At 51.4% G+C, this 19,914-nt stretch overlaps 1 protein-coding gene across 1 annotated transcript in view; it reads left to right on the top strand.

Moving 5' to 3' along the window:
- Positions 1 to 6,172: 6,172 nt before the first annotated feature.
- LOC311586289 (uncharacterized protein) overlaps positions 6,173 to 19,914 on the top strand; it is a gene marked incomplete at its 5' end in the record, with an annotated part of 116,120 nt that continues 102,378 nt past the window's right edge. The window contains 6 exons of the mRNA XM_084762260.1: positions 6,173 to 6,188; positions 7,589 to 7,749; positions 13,969 to 14,039; positions 16,942 to 17,107; positions 17,177 to 17,308; positions 18,203 to 18,383. Of these exons, the coding sequence (XP_084618386.1) occupies positions 6,173 to 6,188; positions 7,589 to 7,749; positions 13,969 to 14,039; positions 16,942 to 17,107; positions 17,177 to 17,308; positions 18,203 to 18,383 (727 nt within the window). The remainder of the gene's footprint in view (positions 6,189 to 7,588; positions 7,750 to 13,968; positions 14,040 to 16,941; positions 17,108 to 17,176; positions 17,309 to 18,202; positions 18,384 to 19,914) is intronic.

Genomic DNA, 19,914 nt, shown 5'->3' with positions numbered 1-19,914 from the left:
AGCACTTGCCTCATGTGGGCAAGGTCTTGGGGTTTGTCCCCTTAACAGAGAAAATACGTTCTTAGAAAGATGAGGGCTTCCAATCTCCAATAGTCCTGGCCTATGTGCAGTAGGCCTGCTCACGCCCTGGCTGTTGTGCAGTGAGTGGAAGTGACGTCACTGCATCTCCAGGCGTGTAGAAGTGGGAATACAATGTGGGAGGCAGGGACTTGTCTGCAAGGCCTGTGTGAGTGCTGTCACATACCCAGAGCTCCATGGAGCCAGCTGACCCAGGTTTAGCCCTGTAATGTCATGGATGGGAAGAGATGAGACCAGGGTGTGGAGTTCCTCCCTGGCAGACCATCATGGCCAGTGAGGCACCAGATGGATGGGGAGGGAGGGAAGTGAGGCCACCCTGGTGATTCTGTTTCTGTGTGGGGAGTGGGCATCAGTTTGTAGTATGCCCACTCTGTTAACATGTGTGTGTTGCTTGGAGACCACACAGCAGAGATGACGGCGTTTGCCTCTGTCTCCTCACTCTGAATGGGGAGAATCCAGGCCATAGTCAGATGCAGTATCCCCAAGGAGAAGGTAGAGAAAGGTCCAGAAAGGTCACCAAGGTTTAAAGAGCAAGGCCTGGTCAGCTAGAGTGGATTAAAACCCTCAGAGGCCGTGTGAGTTTGGGGAGTGACTTACCCTCTCCGAGGCCTGCTCCACCTGGTGGGGGCCATTGCTGGGGAGCTGATGGAATTAATCCAAGTGAGGGTTTCATGGATGCTAGAAGGTGGCACTATCGTTATTATTATGATCTGTTCTTGGAGGTCATTGCCCTGCACTGCGGTCAGCCGGTCCCTCCCTGGCCAGCATCCTTTCTATGTGTGAATGTCGTTTGCAGATGTATTGCACGGCCCCACTAGGCCTATCATCCCCTCAGGCTATTCTGGGGCTCAGCTTTCAACTGAAGTCATGCGGAAAGCACCATAGGCTCCCAAAAGCTGTGGTGTCAGCCTTGGGGCTCTGGGCTCTGGACGATAAAGCTGTTTGAGGGGAAAACCACTTGTAGGAAAAAGAAACCAGATACAAAAGACCACATGTCACACTGCTTGTGGAAACAGCCAGGGATATATACCCTCACCCATGAAAACACAAAGTGGAGGCCAGGGCCAGAGGCCAATGTCTCAGATTCTACATGTCTGCGTGTGCATGCACACATATGTACATATGGACTTAAGTATTTATATACATTCCCTCACAGGGAGGGAGTGTATATAACTATATACACTTATATACAAGTATATAAGTCTTCTTTTATTTCTTTACTTTTTTGAGACACGTTTTCTCTGTGTTAGCCTTGGCTGTCCTGGACTCACTTTGTAGACCAGGCTGGCCTCGAACTCACAGTGATCCACCTGCCTCTGCCTCCCCAGTGCTGGGATTAAAGGCTTGAGCCACCATACCTGGCCTCTTTTTTTTTTTTTTTTAAGATTTACTTATTATTACATATACAGTGCTCTGCTTGCGTGTACACCTATATGCCAGAAGAGGGCATCAGATCACATTATAGATGGTTATGAGCCACCATGTGATTGCTAGGAATTGAACTTAGGACCTCTGGAAGAGCAGACAGTGCTCTTAACCACTGAGTCATCCCTCTAGCCCCAGATAAGAGAGAGACAGAGACAGAGAGAGACAGAGAGACAGAGACAGAGAGACAGAGAGAAAGAGAGAGACAGAGACACACACACACACACACACACACACACACACACACAGAGAGAGAGAGAGAGAGAGAGAGAGAGAGAGAGAGAGAGAGAGAGAGAGAGGTGTGTTTGAGTCACCACAGTGGCCAGAAGAGGGCTTTAGTGTCCTGAAGCCAGAGTTACAGGCTACAGCTGTGGGGCGCCCAACATGGCTGCAGGTATTTGGACTCTTTCCAGACCCCCCACCTTAGTTTTTGAGACCAAGCTTCTTATTAAATCTGGAACTCACTAATTTTGGCTAGACCTGCTGGCCAGCCAGATCTGGGAATCCTCCTGTCTAGACCTCCCCAGCACTAGGATTGTAGATGTGAGCACATGCCTGGCTTTTATGTGGGTGCTGGGACTTGAACCTAGATCCTCAAGTTGATGCAGCAAGCACATCACCCACTGAGCCACTGCTCCCGCCTTGTGCTCCCCACTTTGAATGGTGGGGCTGTATGTACATGTCCTACCTCGGCCAAGCAGTTCGTGAAGACTGTTTGCCATGGGGGCTTTGGTACCTGAAACGCAGCAAACAAGCTACAGGTGGAGGGAACTCTGGAGTGAGGGAAGCTGAGGCCAGCCTGGGGAGTACAGGGAGATGTGAGCAATTCTGCTTTCCCCTGTCCTCTGGGAAGCCCTGAGCCCAAAGCTCTGACAGTAACTGTCACTGTAACACCACTGTCCCCAAGGCCTTGTAGATGTGCCCTCACAGGTGCCCTGTCTCCTCCAGTAGGAGGACCATTAAGCCAAGCATCTGACTTAGGCCTCTCAAGTGGCTTAGATGTCCCCAAGGTCACTGGATTACATTAACACGGTGAATTGTATGTCTTATATATTAGATTACAAAACAAACAAGCAAACAAAACACACAGGGCCAGTGAAATGGCTCAGCAGGTCAAGGAGCTTGCTGCCAAATCTGAGCTCAATCCCCAAAGTGGAACTGCCTCCACTTGCAGGCTGTGACACACGCGCACACACCACACACACACACACACACACATGCACACACACACACACACACGTGTTTAAGCAGCAACAAAGCCACACAACTACATAGTAACACTTGCCCTGAAACCCCTCTAGTTCCTAGGAGAGAAAAGCCTTTGCTTCCCCCAAGGCAAAATATGACTTTTCCCTCAGTGATCTCAAGCCCCCTCCTACCCCTTCCCCAGGGAGCTGGTGGTGTCACCACAGGCTTCTGATTGGCTGTCCTATGCCCCACCACCCCACTCCCTCTCTCCTGGTCAGGAGAGAGCTGAGCCTGCTCCTCTAGGGAGCACACTGAGCTTTGTGGGCTCCCCTGTTCCTGGAGGATGCTGTTGCTGGTACCCACGGGCCTCTTGGTGCTGGTCCTGCTCTGGGCACAGGCAGGAGCGACCGCGGGGAGTAAGTAAACCTTGCTGCTTTCTATATTTCCTTCTCCTGAGTCTGAGTGGCATGGGGAGGGCAGCCACCCTGATCCACAGGAGTCAGGTTTGTCCCAAATGCCCCTTTGTCCCTCTGATGGCCCCACTTTGCTGTGGGAGAGCAGAGATAAAAATGAATTCTTCCTCGCCCCCACCCCCACCCCCTTTGCCTTCCTGAAGCAGTAAGGTAGGATTTGTAGAAGCTGCTGGGGACCAAATCTGAACCCTGAAGGGGTGGGGGCTGGCGTGCGCAGGGTGTAGCTGCTTGTATGCGTTTCCTGACTTCCAGGGCATCCAGAACAGTACCAGAGAAGAAGTAACAGGGAAGATTGTCAAAATAAATGTTAAAAAAAAATGTCTGCATGTCTCCATCCTTTGAAATCTAGTGTACCCTTTGAATTTTTTTTCTTTCAGTGTTTGGTGTTTTGAGACAAGGTGTCACACAGCCCAGGCTGGCCTCAAGCCCACTGTGCAGTCTCTGGGTTCTCTGGCCTTGTACTTGTACTCATCCTCTGCTTCCTACTCCATGTGCTGGGGTTGCAGGTGTGAGCACCACGCCCTTCCAGCTTTTTCAACCTGGACACTAAAGTTTCACTGAAAAAAAAAATTAATTGTCTTTAGCTAGGGCAGGAGGGCACTGTTATTTCCAACACGTTCCATGCTGTTCCGGTACCCAAACTGAGCATCAGGCTTTTGTTTGAGTTAATTAAAATTTCTCACACACCGGTGAGGGTTCAAGCGTGTGATAGCCAGAGGTGCCTGATCAGTGCAGGATGGCAGCCATCTCCTCTGGCTTGACTCGGGGTTCGGTAAGACCCTTGTTGGTTAGTTACATGTATGAAGAGTAGTGGATCCACACATGAACCGAGAGGCTTCCTGGCTGTAGAGCTCACGAGGTCCATTTCAGACCTCTGCTGAGAAGTGAGTGAGTGTGAACCAGGCAGGCTGGAGCGCAACAATTGGGGCTGGAAGACCACAAGTTGCAGGCCAGCCTGGGCTACATGGCAAGACCGGTTTCCAAATAAATAGGTGGGGCTCAGAGGGAAAAGGCGTTCTCCACCAAACCAGAGAAGTGTTAGATTTTGTGCCTGAGGCCCTGGGTTCTGTCTCCAGCAAACCTACTCCCCCCCCCCCCAGCATACAAAACCAGCAAAACCAACCAAACATAAACATTAGCGGGGTGTGGTGATGGGCACCTGCACCCCCAACTCTTAGAAGGCTAAAGCAGGACCAAGGATTTAAGACCAGCCTTGGCTACACACTAAGCTGTGTCTCAAAATAACCAAAATTAATTCTTTTCTTTTCTTTTCTTTCTCTCTCTCTCTCTCTCTCTCTTTTTTTTTTTTTTTTTTTTTTTGGTTTTTCGAGCCAGGGCCTCTTGGGAGCCAGTATTCTTACTCACTGAGCCATCCCCGTAGCCCCGATTTATTCTTATTTGTAATAGAGAAATGACAAAACTGTGGAATGAACCCAGCTGTGTTAGAACCTGGCTCCTTTGCTGACACGCCATGAGCCTCTGCACAGGTCCCCGGAGCCTCAAGGCCTCCGTCTGTGGATGACGGCAGCCTTTGGTGGTTGTCAGGATGATGGGCTTGGTGGAATATATAATTTGATTAGAGTTCATTCATTCATTCAGTCAACCTTTCCATTCTCTACTGGGCGCTGAGTTCTTTTCCAGAAGCCCAGGGCTACAAAGTTAACTAAGTCAGAATAATGAAAACACAGATTTTATAATAGTTTTAGAGGAAGTGCTGAAGTAGAGAGGGACAGACAGGGACCTTCTCTAGGCACAGAGGTGTTTCTTCTGGGACCTAAAGCAGCTTGGAGTTCAGAGAGGAGGAGGAGGAGCAGAGTTTAGACAAACTAGGTTGTTTAAAGGCACTGAGCCCTGAGTGCCCATCAGTGAGGTACTGAGCCCAGAGTACCCATCAGTGAGGCACTGAGCCCAGAGTACCCATCAGTGAGGCACTGAGCCCAGAGTACCCATCAGTGTGGCTGGAGATTGAGAGCCAGTGGACATGGCCAGAGGGGCAGGCTGGCTGACTTTGTGGTTGAAACTTTATAATAAGAAAAGAGGGAGACCCACATTCTCTTGTGTATGTGTGCAGGTACACAGAGGGCAGAGATCAACCCAGGGTGTTATTCTACAGGCCTGAAGGTCATGAAGTAGGCTCGAGTTGCTGGCCGTGAGCCCAGGGCTCTGCTTACCTCTGTCTGAGATTGCAAGTGCACGCCACGGTGCTTGACTTTTTGGGTGGCCGCTGAGGATCCAGCCTTGGGTCTTTTATGCTGTGTTCTGTGCATCTCCCTAGACTGATTCATGGTGCGTTGTTATCGTTGTGACTTGGTTGTTGTTCTGTTTCTGTTTTTGTTTTGAGACAGGGTTTCTCTGTGTGGCCCTGGCCGCGCTAGAACACCACTCTGTAGACTGAGCTGGTTTCAAACTCAATCTTCCTGTGTCTGCCTCCTAAGTGCTGGGATTAAAAGCATGTGCCACTACCACTCGGCTTGATTCATGTTTTTAAGATAAATTGTGGCCATGGGCTAGTTAGTGGGTTTTCCTGGTGTCTAGGCAAGAGAAGGCACAGCTTTACTGAAGCCACGACCGTGGAGATGGAAGCTTGTGGATGGGTGGGCAGGTGGGTGTAGACGAGGGGGGGAAAGAGAGGGAGAGAGCTGACGGAGTTGAGCGAACTCACTGATGCATCAGACTTGGGCTTGTGGAAGAGACAAAGTAGAGACACACAGGCTCTCCAGGCACACCTGCTCGAGCCGTCAGGGGCATTGATGCTGGTGTCAAACTGGGGAAGGGCAGGCTGACCAAGGGGTAAGGCGATCCCTTGGACCCTGTCAGAGGTGGGAAGTGTCTCTTGTCCTCACCCCGTCTGTCTCATCCCCTAGCAGGTGGGTGGTCCACAGGGGCTGCGGGGGTGGGGCTGGGGGAGAAGGGTACTATCTCATGCCTCTTTCTCACCTTGTCCCCGTTCTCTCTGCTTGTGGCTTTCAGACACTGCAGACTCACAGGCCAGACAGGAGGCATCCTGCATGGTGGCCTGCGAAGGTGAGTGCACCTCCCGGGGACACTGTGTCACACCTCTGACCAGGAGTCTCAGGATCCTGGGGCAGAGCCATAGCAAGAGCGGTGTAGGAGATGGCAGAGCGGCAGGGTGGGGTGGAGAACAGTCCCACAGGGCCCTGGCTGTGTTCCCAACCAGTGGGAGGCGAGCCAAACCACCCACACAGTGACAAGCCAGGCCATCCCAGCCCCCAAGCCGTGCTCTTCTACCGTGGAGTTCCCAGGTGGATAACTGTTTTTGGCTCGCCACCCTGATTTATCATTGGGGGTGGGTGGGGCAGACCAGAAAACTCTGGGAGCAAATTGGTAAGAAGGAGAGAAGCATCCTGGGGACCTGGTGTGGCTATGATGTAGTGACATAAAACAATGAAAAGTTTCTCTGTCAGGGTAAAGACGGGCTTAGAAAATTATAGACATCTGTGTTTCCCTCAAGCAATTCCTCCCCACCCCCAAGAAGTCTTCCTGGCTCACTCAGGCTGGCTGCCCCTCCAGCCTGGTTTATTACTAAGGCAGAGCCAACAGCCCCACCCCAACTAGCAAGGTAGTTGAGGACGAGCCAGGCTGCCAAGGTTGTTTTGTTTGTTTTTATTATTTTAAATGTAGTGTGTGGGGTATATGTGTGTGTGTGTGTGTGTGTGTGTGTGATGTGTGTGTGTGGTGTGGTGGAGTGGTGCATGCATGTTCGTGTGCCATGGTGCATGTGTAGAGGTCAGAGGGCAACTTCGGAGAGTCACATCTTTCCTTCCGCCTTTGTGTTCCAGGATCAAACTCAGGTCATCAGGTTTAGTGGCAAAGGGCCTTTACCCATGAGCCATCTCACTGGCTTGAGCCTTTGGCAAAAGGCTAATATGGCCTTTGCTAAGCTTGAGTCTCAGATTCACTTCCTGTAAAATGGGGGAAGTAAGACTACCTACTTGGGGAGGGGAGGGCTGGGGAGATGCTCGGTCAGTAAAATGCTTACCAAGCAAACACGAGGACCCGAGTGGACTTGCCAGCATCCGCAAGCCATTGCTTGGGTCCTGGGACTTGCTGAGCAGCCAGCCCAGCTGAACTAAAGAGCCCCAGGCCTGTAAATGATCCTGTCTCAACACAGAAGAAGGTGCTGAGGTGCCCTCTGGCCTCCACCACATGTGCATGCACACAGACACGTGCACATGTGTGCACAGATACCCACACACCCTGAAAGAAGAGAGCCTAGCTGAGGATAGCCTTGCTAATTTACTGAGCACATTTTGCGAGTCTTTGTTTTCTTCTGAGGCCTCCATGGGGTGTCTGCTCTTTCTCAGAGCCAGGCTGGCCTCTCAGGAACAGGAGGGAGAGAGGGAAGTGGGAATAGTGCTGAGTGACATGGCAAAGGTGACATTGCTCCCTCCATCTGGTTCCAGAGACAACTGAGCCACACCTCCCTGTGGGCACCAGATACACCTACCAATACTCCAGCAACACCAGCACCAGCCTGCAGGGGGCGCCGCTGGAAGCCAGTGGCCTGGGCCTCCAGGGCTTGGCCATCCTTGAAGTGCTAGGCCCATGCCAGATGGCCTTATGGGTGAGTGTCTGGGTAACTGGGAGATTGTGCTGGCACTAAGGACTTGACACTGCCCCCTGAATTTCCAATTCATCTAATAAACAGAGATCTTTCCATCTCAGACTCAGGAGGTGAGGTCCTCGGAGAGGAGTGTATAGGAGGGACACCATTTTGGTTGCATGTGGCCCAGCAGGAAGAAACAGGGGCTCAGGAAGGAGTGATAAGGGTCACAAGATATGGGGACAGCCTGACCGAGGGTCAAGTGTGAAAGTCCAAGGTGTGAGCAGAGTCAAACCAAGCTGAAGCCTTAGACAGAGAGGACCTGGGACTGGGTATTGACTCATTCAGTAACATGCCAGCCACCTAAGCCTGAGGACTTGCGTTTGGATCTCTGACTGGAGGATCTCTGGAGCTCACTGACCAGGATTCAGATTTGAGGAGGAGAGACCCCACCTCAAAAATAAGGCGGAAGGTGATAGGGAAACACTCAGAGTTGACCTCTGACACCCCCCCCCCACCAACCCACACACATACTACGGCACAGACTGGTAGAGACACACTTTCAGAGGAGCCTCTAGGCTTGCCCTAGCATCCTTTTGCTGGCCACTGGCCTTGTACTGCCTGGTCCACAGGCTTAGATAAAGGTGAGCAGTTAGATGTAGGGGTGTTAGTTCAGCCGGTGGTTGAATGGTCACCCCTCCCCCACAATATCAAAGGCTTCTCTGTATCCTTATAAGGGGAACTACCTACCTATTTCCCCATGTGTCCTGTTATGATGACTGTCCGGTTTCTTAGACGACCCTTCCTGTGCCGTATACATGGCCTTTCCCTTTCCCCTGCAGTCTGGAGCTGGCTGAAGCACCTGCTAATAAGAGTTTCTCAAAACTCCTGCCTCCGTGTAGACCTCAGGATGGCGCCTTTTGTGCTGACTCTAAGCCAATACCAAATTCTTTCCCTGGTTGTTGTTTGTTTTTATTTTTGAAATAAGGTCTCTCTCTATTGTCCCAGAGCTCACTTTCTAGACTAGACTGACCTTTAACCCTCCTGCCTCTGTCTCCTGAGTGCTGGGATTAAAGGATGCACCACCACACATGGCCAAGTCAAAATTCTTAAATGATAATGTAGAGGGTCTGGAGAGACAGCTTGGTGGTTAAGAGCACTTCCTGCTCTTCCAGAGGACCAGTTCAGATCCCATGATACAGGTAACCCACAATCTGATGCTTTCTTCTGGCCTCTGTGGACACCCTCACAGCATGGCATATAGACTCACATATATACACAGATAAAGATAAGTCTTTAAAAGGGGGAAGGTTTAAGAACAATCGTAATGAATGGTGCTGGGGATGTATTGTGGGGTCCCTGGGGTCTCACACATGCCAGAGTAGCACTCTACCACCTAGTCACCTCCGACTCCTCTGACCTTTCAACTATTCAATGTGCCTATGTCCTTCCCGGTCAGGCCCATTGTGAAGCTCTCACCAGGGAGATGTAGACAGACACCTACGCCCTCCTCATAGGACACTAACAACAACCCGCGGTGCGAGTCCATTAGAGTACAGCCTGGGGAAGCACGAGGTTACTGGGTTTGATCACAAAGCCTGGCTGAGGCGTTCCTTCCAGGAGCATGGTGACCCTGCCAGAAAGTCTCCGCCAAGCATGGATGAGCACCCACACACACACAGCTGCCTAGACAGGGTCCCTCCTTAAATGAGCCTTCCACAGGATGCCCTCTAACACCTCCTGAGACCTCAAGGGCACGTGCAGTTAAGGCAGAATGACAAACAAATGGCCGGGAGGTGCAGGAGGGAGCAGCTTCCATCTCATGTCCTCTGCCCCCCCCCCCCCCCCCGCCGCCACTCTGAGAGAATGACAGTGTCAACAGATCCAGTCTAGGGATGTCCTGGAAGTTGTCACAGCCACGCTGATGAAGATGACGTTTGGTGTGCTGGGAGGACAGGGCTCTAGCACACATGCAAACACTGCCAGCTGGCTGTCTTCCTGAGGACCGCCTTCCTTCCACCCATGCGCAGTAGGGCTCTGTCCCCCCCCCCCTTCCCCTTTAGGGCAGGCTCTCTACTTCAGGCTGGCCTTGAACTTGCTATGTAGCTGAGGATGCCCCTGAGCATCTGTTACTCTCGCTTAAGCAAGTGCTTAGATTGCTGGCATGAACTGTGATGTCTAGTTTAAAAATGACATATACTGTGAACAGTGAATTTTCACAAACTGAAGACACTAGTCTGGCCCCGCCGCCCTCAGCAAGAGGCAAAACCCCATCACAAGCCGCCTTCCTCCTCCCTCCTTTCCATCCCCACCCCCTCTCCTTCCGGCGGCCTCTGCTAAGGGCAGTCTCCTTTAGATCCTCTTCCCCTGCCCGTGACCTATGCATGCATCTCCTTATTTATTCACTTGTTCGCTTGTGTGCTCACTACTGTCTGTAATGTAGTCACTTTGCCATTGACTGGCTGTCTCTGCCATTTCCAGCGGTGTGGACCAAGATGGGCCAGGTTGGATTGAGTAAGACAGGAAATGGAGTAAACATTACTGGACATGCAGAGCTGGACTTGGGATGCTGGGAAACAGGGCATTGTGTAGGGACATCTGGGTAACAGGCACAGTGAGAAGCGTTCGTGCCAGGAGACCAGGATGACCTGAAGGGGCCTGGCTGGAAGAGGTGTGGTCCAGGAAGATGAATTCCTCTTTTTTTTCTTTTCCTTTGTTTTTGTTTTTTTGTTTGTTTTTAAGTCAGTTCTTTTTCTTTTTTTAAAGATTCTATGTTATTTATTATTATGTACACAGTGCTCTGCCTGCATGTACACCTGCAGGCCAGAAGAGGGCACCAGATCACATTATTGATGGTCATGAGCCACCATGTGGTTACTGGGAATTGAACTCAGGACCTCTGGAAGAGCAGACAGTACTCTTAACCACCGAGCCATCTCTCCAGCCCCCTCCCTTTGGTTTTTTGAGTCAGGGTTTCTCTGTGCCCTGCCTGTCCGGGACTCCTTTTGTAGGCCAGGCTGGCTTTGATCTCACAGACATCTACCTGCCTCTGCCTCCCAAGGGCTGGGATTAAAGGCGTGTGTGATGACGTCCAGCCTTTTCAATGTTTTTTTTTAAATTAATGGTTTATTATATGTATGCCTGCCTGAGTTTCTGCACACCATGTGTATCCAGATGCTCATGGGCGCCAGGGGCAGGTGTTGGACACCCTAGAACTGAAGTTGCAGGTATAAGCTGCTTAATGTGTGTGCTCAGACTTGAGCCCGAGTTCTTTCGCTCTCTTAACCTCTTAACCACGAAACCATCTCTCTAGTGCCTGGGGGATCGGTTTTGAAAGGGAGTGGATAATATTTAGGGGTTTTCTCTCAGAGCAGGAGAAGATCGAGTTTTCAGCCCATGGCTCCTCTCCTTTGAAGCCAGGCGTCTGTCTGCCTTAGGGCTTCACCGCTGTGAGGAGTCACTGTGACCACGGCAACTCTTATAAAGGAAACATTTCATTGGGGCTGGCTTACCATTAATGGTTTAGTCCATTACCATCATGGCGGGGAAGCATGACAGCATGTGGGCTGACATGGTGCTGGAGAAGGAGCTGAGAGTTCTGCATCTGGATCAGCAGGAAGACAGAGTGAGCCACTAGGTCTGACTTGAGCTTCTGAGACCTCAAAAGCCCACCCACCAGTGACACACCTCCTCCAACAAAGCCACACCCACTCCAACAAGGCCACACCTTCTACTAATGCCACTCCCCTATGAGTCTATGGGGGCCAATTTTATTCAAACCACCACACCAGGTAGGTTCTTGTTCTAGAATCTCATGGAACCCTGGTAGCCCCTCAGGTAGCTGAGTGACTCCCAGCAAGGTCCTTCAGCTTGCTTCCGCATATGTAAACTGAAGGGGATACAGGGGATGCCTTGTGAGTTGATATGAAAGGGAAGTGTGTAAACACAGGAGTGTGAGACCCAGCGCCAAGCCTGGCAGACAGAGACCCATTGGACCAGGAGTACAGGCAACAGCCAGAGTCAGGCACGGGGCATGAGACAGGGAAGCCGAGCCCCACATCGGAGGGTTGGGCTTTAAGCTTTGCTGCAACCTCTGTGTAAGGTGTGCAATGCACAGCAGAGGCACTTGCAGGCAGCATCACACTCCTGAGAGATCCCTAGGCCCCCTGTAGGCTGTGTTGCACCATCCCAAGCCCCGCACACCTTGGATGATCTACCTGGAGGCCTCCTTTGACCTTCTCTTGCGTGCCTGTCCAACATGTACCCCAGGATAGCTGTGAATGTGGCCCAACACAGAACTGTAAACTTACTTAAAACATTCTGAGATTTCTATTTTAGTTTTTTTGTGATGTGATGTGATGTGTGTGTTTGTGTGTGTGTGTGTGTGTGTGTGTGTGTGTGTGTGTGTGTGTGAACTTGACTCTATGTTTAACAAGCCTAAACTTTGTAAATAACAAATGTCAAAAGGTTAGACCTCTATGGGTTTAATGGTGTGAATTGTTAAGTTGGCGTCCAGTTGTTTCTCTTACTGTGGTAAACCATACGTAACACCAGGCTATCTGTATTAGTGAGTTCAGTGGCACTGTCTGCTTTCACAGCTATCACTGCCATCCACTTCTAGAATGTTCTCATAACCTTAAACAGGAGCTTTATATATCGATCGCTAACTCCCCAAGCTCCCTTCTCCTCCCTAGTCTCTCCTGATCTCCACTTTCCTTCATCAAAGTGTAGTCACCCGGCTGGGGAGCATGTTGTCTCTGGCTTCTTTTGCTTAGTATGTGCATTCAGCGCTGACCTGTACTCCAGCATACACCAGGACCCCATTCTTTATACAGCATCTGTCAAGGAGCCTCGAAAATGGCTCAGTTGAAGTGGTTGCTACACAAACATGAGGACCTAAGTTCAAATCTCCAGCAGTGGCAAGGAAAGCTGGGCTATCTTGCCCAGTTGATGAGTTCTGGATTCAGGGAGATACTCCATCTCAAAAAAAAAAAAAAAGACGGAGAATGATAGAGGAAAGATACCTGATATCAGCCTCTGGCCTAGACACTTGTCAACACACCACTCCCCCACCCCATCCGACACACACTGCCCCCACCACCAACCCTGCCCCCATCTCCCAAGTTCTGGGATTAAAGGTATGTGCTACACCTGAAGAGTAAACAATTATTTGATATCCCGTGACTTTGTGTATCCTAGGCAAACAGTCATCAGTAGCTAAGTGACCATTTATTTGGGGGGGGGGGTGTTTGTTTGTTTGGTTTGTTTTTTGTTTTTTGAGACAGGGTTTCTCTGTGTAGTCTTGATTATTCTGAACTTGCATTGAAGGCCAGGCTGGCCTCGAACTCACTGAGATCCACCTGCCTCTGCCTCCTTGAGTGCTGGGATTACAGGTGTGCACCACTGCACCCAGCTTTCCCTGCCCAATTTTTAAAAATACTTATTTTTTTCAGGTACTATGAGCCTAGGCTGGCCTGGAACTCAAATGTGGCCCAGGGTAGGCCTTGAACTCACAACTTCCTGCCATAGCCTACTTGGGGCCAGGATTGCAGACATGCGCCATGCTTCTTAGCTGTTTTACGTGGGTGCTGGGGTCGTAGGGGACACTACCATACCTGGTTCTAGAAAGTAATTTTGGTTTTTTTTTGCGATAAACACACATGCCACCAATCCTGGTGATGCAGGGCCATCAGTCGTGTACCACCACACTTGTCTTGGTGAGTCTTTTATGTATTTATAACTGGTTATACTCTGGGTTTGTAATTAGCCCTCAACAGTAGCAGCTGATACTGTTTAGCACTTAATTTCACATTGGTTTTTTTTTTTTCCACATCTTATTGTTTGTCAGAGTCTTTATTACTTTATTTCCTGTGTGGGTGCACATGGGGAGGTCAGAGGACAACTTGTAGAAGTCTGTTCTCTCTTTCTACCACGTCGTAGGTCCCGGGGACCGAACTCAGGCCACCAGCTTTAGCAGCAATCGCCTTTGACCCCAGCAGCACCTTCCTTCACAGCTACCCAGGCCTTGCGTACTTTAGTTTGTAGATTCCTGTTATAGGAAGGAACCCTTCTATCAGACTTCAAGATCTTTCTGGGTAAAGTGAGAACATTTGTGTAGCAGGGAGAAGCAGGCATCTGCCTGTTTCTAGCCACCGCCCAGAATCTAGAACCTTCTTTTTGAGGAAGGAACCTTGTCATCTGACATCAGAGACCATCAGCTCATGGTGTTTTCTGCTTCAGCTTCAAGACTTCCAGGTGACGTCTGTTCTGGGGTCCCAGGTGGAAGTTCTGAAGGAATCTGAGAGTTTAAGGTAAGACCTCGCCCAGAGTTTTGTGTGTGAGCCCACACCACCTTCCCTTGACTAATGGGCTTTGGGTGCACTGAGCCAGGCCGGGAAAGCGAGGTTGAGGGAGCCCATGCGGAAGAGATGTCATTTTTGGAGAGAAGATCAAATGAGGGCTTATCTTGATAGGTTTTGTTTGGAAACAGGGTCTTATTGTAGCCCAGGTTAGCCCCACCCTTGTTATGTGGCCAAGGCTGGCCTTGAACTCCTGGTGATCCTGCCTTTACCTCCTGAGTGCTGGGGTCACAGCTGTGTAGCACCTCACTTAGCTCATCTTTACATTTTGATTCTGTCAACTGATCAAGCTAGGCCACCAATGAGACAATTAGGAGTTTTCATGATGCCGGAGCCTCGAGTGACTCCAAATAACAGCACCAGGTGGAGGGGACTGGCTTCCCACCACTGCCTGCCCTGCCCTTGCAGCAGGTACAGTCCCTAGTGGGCACAGCCCTGTGCAGGTTTCAGATAGCTCGAATCTCGGTACCCCCTAAGACCAGCTGTCTCCCCTTCCCCCATTGTCCAAGGAGGTAAAAGGCAGTGCCCTGCCTGCCCTAAGCTTAGCTGCCCTTCTGTGACCCAGCCAAGCCTGGAACTCTCCCTTTGCCTGGTTTCCCAGGGCTCCCTGACAGTAGACTCAAAGCTCCAAGGGCAGCCAGCCTGAAGACAGCCCCATCCGACAGATTCCTCTTCCTTTTTATTGCAAATTCATTTGTTAAAAAAATAAAGCCTTTGTCTGGGAATACAGGGACAGGGGTGGGGGATGCTGGCCAGGGGCAGATGGGTCCCCTGAAAGGCTTAGATCTGTCTTCTCTAAGGGGTCTATTGTCCCCTACTCCTCATCAGAAATGCTAAGTCAGGGGCCCTGGGGGTTGTCACTTCCATGGGACCAGACTGACACTATTCCGAGAGGGAGTCCCATTAGCATTTCTCTAAGCCCAGGGTCTGAGATCCCAGGCGCTGCCTTAGGACCCTCACCCCTGACACCAACTGGAAAAAGGAAGGGCACCGCCTCCCTGGGAGGTGGAAGTGGGGACAATTCTGTCTGCTCAGGGGCCTGCACTTGTGGCTTAGAGTGTGGTCGTTTTCCTTTGTCCTGGATCATCTTGGTCTTCTATATAGTCACACAGGGATGCGGGTCTCAGCATCCCTCCCCTCCTCTTACCTTTCAGGGACCAGGCACAGATCAGGGTCCAAAGGCACAGACTCAGTCCTGCTCTTAGAACCTCCCCGACTGCTGTGTGCAGCCCTCATTCATGGTCTCCTAGTCTGAACGATTGTAACCCGGAGTTTGAGGGCAAAAGCCAGAGCTCGGGCAGCCCACACTGCTAGGCTTGGCCATCATCAGTCCCCATGCACCGATGTAAGAACTGGGTAGTTGTGAAAAGCAGAGAGAGAGAGAGAGAGAGAGAGAGAGAGAGAGAGAGAGAGAGAGAGAGGGGCCAGCTGTTCAGTGCAGCATGCTTGGAAGAACAGATGCAGGGGTACAGAGACCCCATATCTATCTTTTGGGTACTGACCTGAGCTTTGGAGGAAGACTTGGGGTTGGGCACAAGAGGTCTGCATGGCCACACTGTGCTGGCAAGGTGTGGCCTCCTTGTCATTGTCCCAGTTCTGGTTCTGTGAAGGTGGCCTGAAGATGCCCTTACCGCTGTCCCATTCTTGAGGGGGCCACTCGGTCTTTCCTGGGTGATTGCCCCTCCCTCCATTAGGGAGTGATGCGCCCTACAAGGTTTTGCTCTTCTTGGAATCCAAGAACTGGCCTACCACTGTGCCTCCACCCCTAACAGAGATGACATGGGTTCTACAGGTTAGCATAGCATGCTCTTCCAATCTGTCCTCTGGACCTATGATCAGAGGACACTGTGAACCCAAGCAAGGGGGAGGAACGCTTACACTTCAGGAGCCCATCGCCGAGAGAAGTCAGCAGAAACCACTGATGGGCCACTGTTCATGGCTCACTCTCTATATGGTCCTCCTATATGGTCCTGTAGAAGGTCTAGGCCCATCTGACTAGGGATGCTGCCACCCACAGTGGGCGGGGCCCTCCCACATCAATCCTTAATCAAGACAATCTTGCAGGCCAGTCTGATCAGGTAAGCAGGCTGCCCGCAGTGAAGGAGTCTGACAGGAGGAGGAAGGCAGCGAGGCCAGACTTGATTCCCAAGTCTGGAGTTAATGCTTAAAGTAAAAATGGTTCTTCCACGGCCTGTTTCACAGCGGTGCTTTGCGTTCAGTCCTCAGTAACGAGACACCCTGCTCCCAGGCCACTGATAAAATCTTGGGCTAGGCTAGAAATGTAGCTCAGTGGAGTGTTTGCTTAGCATGCATGAGGCTCTGGATTCAGAGCTTGGGGGCAGGAGCTGGAAGACGAGGAGTTCAAGGGCATCCTTGGCTACATAGCGAGTTCGTTGTCTAGCTTGTACAGCAAGCATCCTACACAGATGCTGTCTAAACGAACAAACAAAGAGAAAAGAAAACGGGGAGATATGGCTTGAGACAAAGTCTCTCTTTCCCTGGGCTGGAGTTTCTTTTCTCTGGTAGGTGACACCCTGGCAAGGGGGCTGATAACAAGAGGGCTCCTTTGGACACCTGGTGGGTTCAGTGACATGACATGAGTGGATTCCTGGTGTTGGACTGGGTGCCATTGGGGTGCACTTTGGGGAAACGGACATTTCAGAGCTCAGGCAGATCTTGAAAGCCTCCTGTATATGAACTCACACACACCCGTGGGTTTTGTCGAGGAAACACCCTGGAGCAGAGACAGGTGGGAAGCAAAGCTGTTCCGGGGTGCAGTCCCTGGGTGTTCCCTCTGGGGGTGATCTGCAGGACAGTTACTGTGGCCCTTGTGACCCCATTCCCCCTTCCACAGTGCTGCTCTGGGCCACAGCCCTCTTGGCTTCATCTTCCGTGCCAGGCAAGTGGTCCACTTGTGTCCCCACCGCTCTGAGCCACGCTGGGCTTTGAATGTGAAGCGATCAGTTCTGAGCCTTGTGCAGAGCTGTCCGGACGTTCACAAGTCCAAGACCCTGGAGGAGGTGAGGCCAGAAGGGAGGGGCAGTGGGTGGAGGTGGCGCAGGGGCTAACTGCGCTATTGAACACGCCAGGTAGACATCCTGGGCCGGTGTCCCACCACATACCAGAGTCAACAGGGTCAGCTGCTCAAGACCAAGGACTTGGCGCTGTGCTCCCTGCACACAGCTCACTCTGGCCTGTACACCCAGCCGCTGCCCGGGATGGTAAGTGTGTACACGCCCATGCCCACGCCTTACCTCCCTCTGCCATCCTCTCCCTATCCCTTTGCTGTGTCCCTCTTCCCTTCCTTTCTCTTCCCTCCTCTCCTCCGTTCCTCTTCTTCCTCCTTCCCTCTTCCTCTCTTCTTTTATTTATTTATTTTTCTTCTTTTTTCCTTTTTTTCTTCCTCTTTTCTTACCCATTCCTGACACTTCCCTCCTTTCTCTCTTCTCTGCTTTCTTTCTTTCCTCTTCCCCCTCCTCCTAATCCCACCCAACCATCTCCCCTCCTCCCACCCAGCCATCTCCCCTCCTCCCCCTCCTCCTCCCACCCAGCCATCTCCCCTCCTCCCCCTCCTCCTCCCGCCCAGCCAGCTCCCCTCCTCCTCCTCCCACTCAGCCATCTCCCCTCCTCCCCCTCCTCCTCCCACCCAGCCATCTCCCCTCCTCCTCCTCCCACCCAGCCATCTCCCCTCCTCCCCCTCCTCCTCCCACCCAGCCATCTCCCCTCCCCCTCCTTCCCCTCTGTAACAACAGACATGTGCACTGGACAGTGACCACCTGAATAAGGAAGAAAGGGGCACAGTCACATCAACCTTTATTCCTGAGAGTGCTGGTCCCTAGGGGGCTAAGAGGGCCCCGGGGGTGGGGTGGGGTGGGGGGGACAGCGGGGCTTGGCCACCCTCCCCTCCTACCTCTATACTCCTTTCTGTCCCTGGACTCCTGCCTGACAGACTTTCCCATTCCCCACATCTCATCTCCTGCCCTCCTCTGCCTGCTCTACTTTGTCACTGCCCAGGTGAGGGTGGGGTCTTGGAGCTCCGCTGTGGCCCTCAGCAGCTCCTGCGGGTGGCCTGGGTCCCAGGGCATGGTCTGAGGATGTGTCCTGCCCTGGCCCAGTCCGGTCTAGCTTCTAGCTTCAGCTGTCGGCAGAGCTTCCAGGCCGGTGTACCGCAGGAGGCTGCCTGCGAGGAGCTGCACACAGCTGGGCCCCTGCTCCAGAAGGCCAGCGCTGTGAGCACACGGGTGCACGCCTCCATCACACTGCTGCGCGTGGTGGCCCAGGGCCCAGCCGGCACAGGTGACTCCGCCCTTTCCACTCTGCCTACGGTGGGGGTGGGGGGGCTGTGAGAAGACTCAGAGGACCCACATAGGCCTTCCCTGCCTGTGAAACCCTGAACTATCCAGAAGTAGTCATTGTTGGGAACCAGTTCTGGATGTTTCTCTGGGCTCTCTGCTGGCTCAGAGGGCGCTGGCTTGCTCTTATCCCTTCTCTCTGAATTGTCCTCCAATGGGATCTTCTGCTCTGGGTTTTTGTAGGACGATTTGCCTTAAATTCAATGATGCTTTTAGTCTGTCTATTTTGGGGGAAATCGACTCTGGATCCCCGGTTTACAGAAGGCCCCTGCCACTGCGCAGCTTCTCTTCGATGCGCCTCTGTCACGGCTGTGCCCGGGAAGAACTGAATAAGGCCCATGTCTGGGGCAAAGAGAAATATCTTTTTCGTTTTCTTTGTTTGTTTGTTGCCTTTTTAAGGAGTCAATTATTCCTCTGAATAAGGAAATTAAGAACATTATTCTTTAAATTTTTTAAAATTATTTTTTTCAACCTTTATTTTTTATTTCATGTGTGCGGGCGTTTCGTCTGCACGTATGTTTGTGCACCACATGTGTGTAGTGCCTGTGGAGACCAGAAGAGGGCATCGGATCTCCAGGATGTTTGTGGACCAGCCTGTGGAAGAGCAGCCAGTGCTCTTAGCCAGCGAGCTGTCTCTCCTGCCCCACGGACATTATTATTACTATCACTTTTTGGTTGTAATTTTGGTTTTTTGAGATAGGGTCTCATGTAGCCCAGGCTAGCGTTGAACTCGCTGTTTAGCAGGAGATACCATTGAACTCCTGATTTTCCTGAGGGTTGGGATTACAGGAATGTGCCGCCACCATGCTTGGCTTTTTTTTTTTTCCCTGACAGGGTCTTGTTATATGGCCTAGGCTGACCCCAAACTCTCAGTCCTTCTGTGATTAACCTATCATCTTATCTTTTCTTTCTTCCTGGGCTAGGAATTGAACTTAGGGCCTTTTGAACGCTAGGCAAGTGCTTTACTATCGAGCTGCAGCCCTGCCCCTTCTAGAATTAATCTTTTCTGAAAAACACCTTAACTGAGGGCCTGAGGAGATTGCTTACTAGTCAAAATGCTTGTCATAAAAGCACAAGAAAAGGAGTGCGGGTCTCCAGAGACTGCATAAAGCTGGGTGGGGGCTGGAGAGACAGCCTGGTGATTAAGAGCATGGACAAATGACACATGTGGTGGCACATTCCTTTAACGTCAGCACTTGGGAGGCAGAGCAGGCGGATCGCTGTGAGTTCGAGGCCAGCCTGGTCTACAAAGTGAGTCTAGGACAGCCAAGGCTACACAGAGAAACCCTGTCTCAGAAAAAAAAAAAAGAGCATCTTGTAAAGGACCCCAGCACTCAAGTTGGGGCCCGTACAGCTACCCAACTCTAGCTCCAGGGGATCTGATATCCTCTTCTATCTTCTGAGAGCACTGCGCACAGGCGTATACTCACACATAGACACAGACAAAAGCAGATGATAAAAAAAAAAAAAAGCTG

The sequence above is a fragment of the Acomys minous genome, assembly GCF_964271855.1.
Source record: "Acomys minous genome assembly, chromosome: 16".
NCBI classification, from domain to species: domain Eukaryota; kingdom Metazoa; phylum Chordata; class Mammalia; order Rodentia; family Muridae; genus Acomys; species Acomys minous.
The sequence above is the reverse complement of the archived record's forward strand: the minus strand, read 5'-3'. Positions and strand labels throughout refer to the sequence as shown.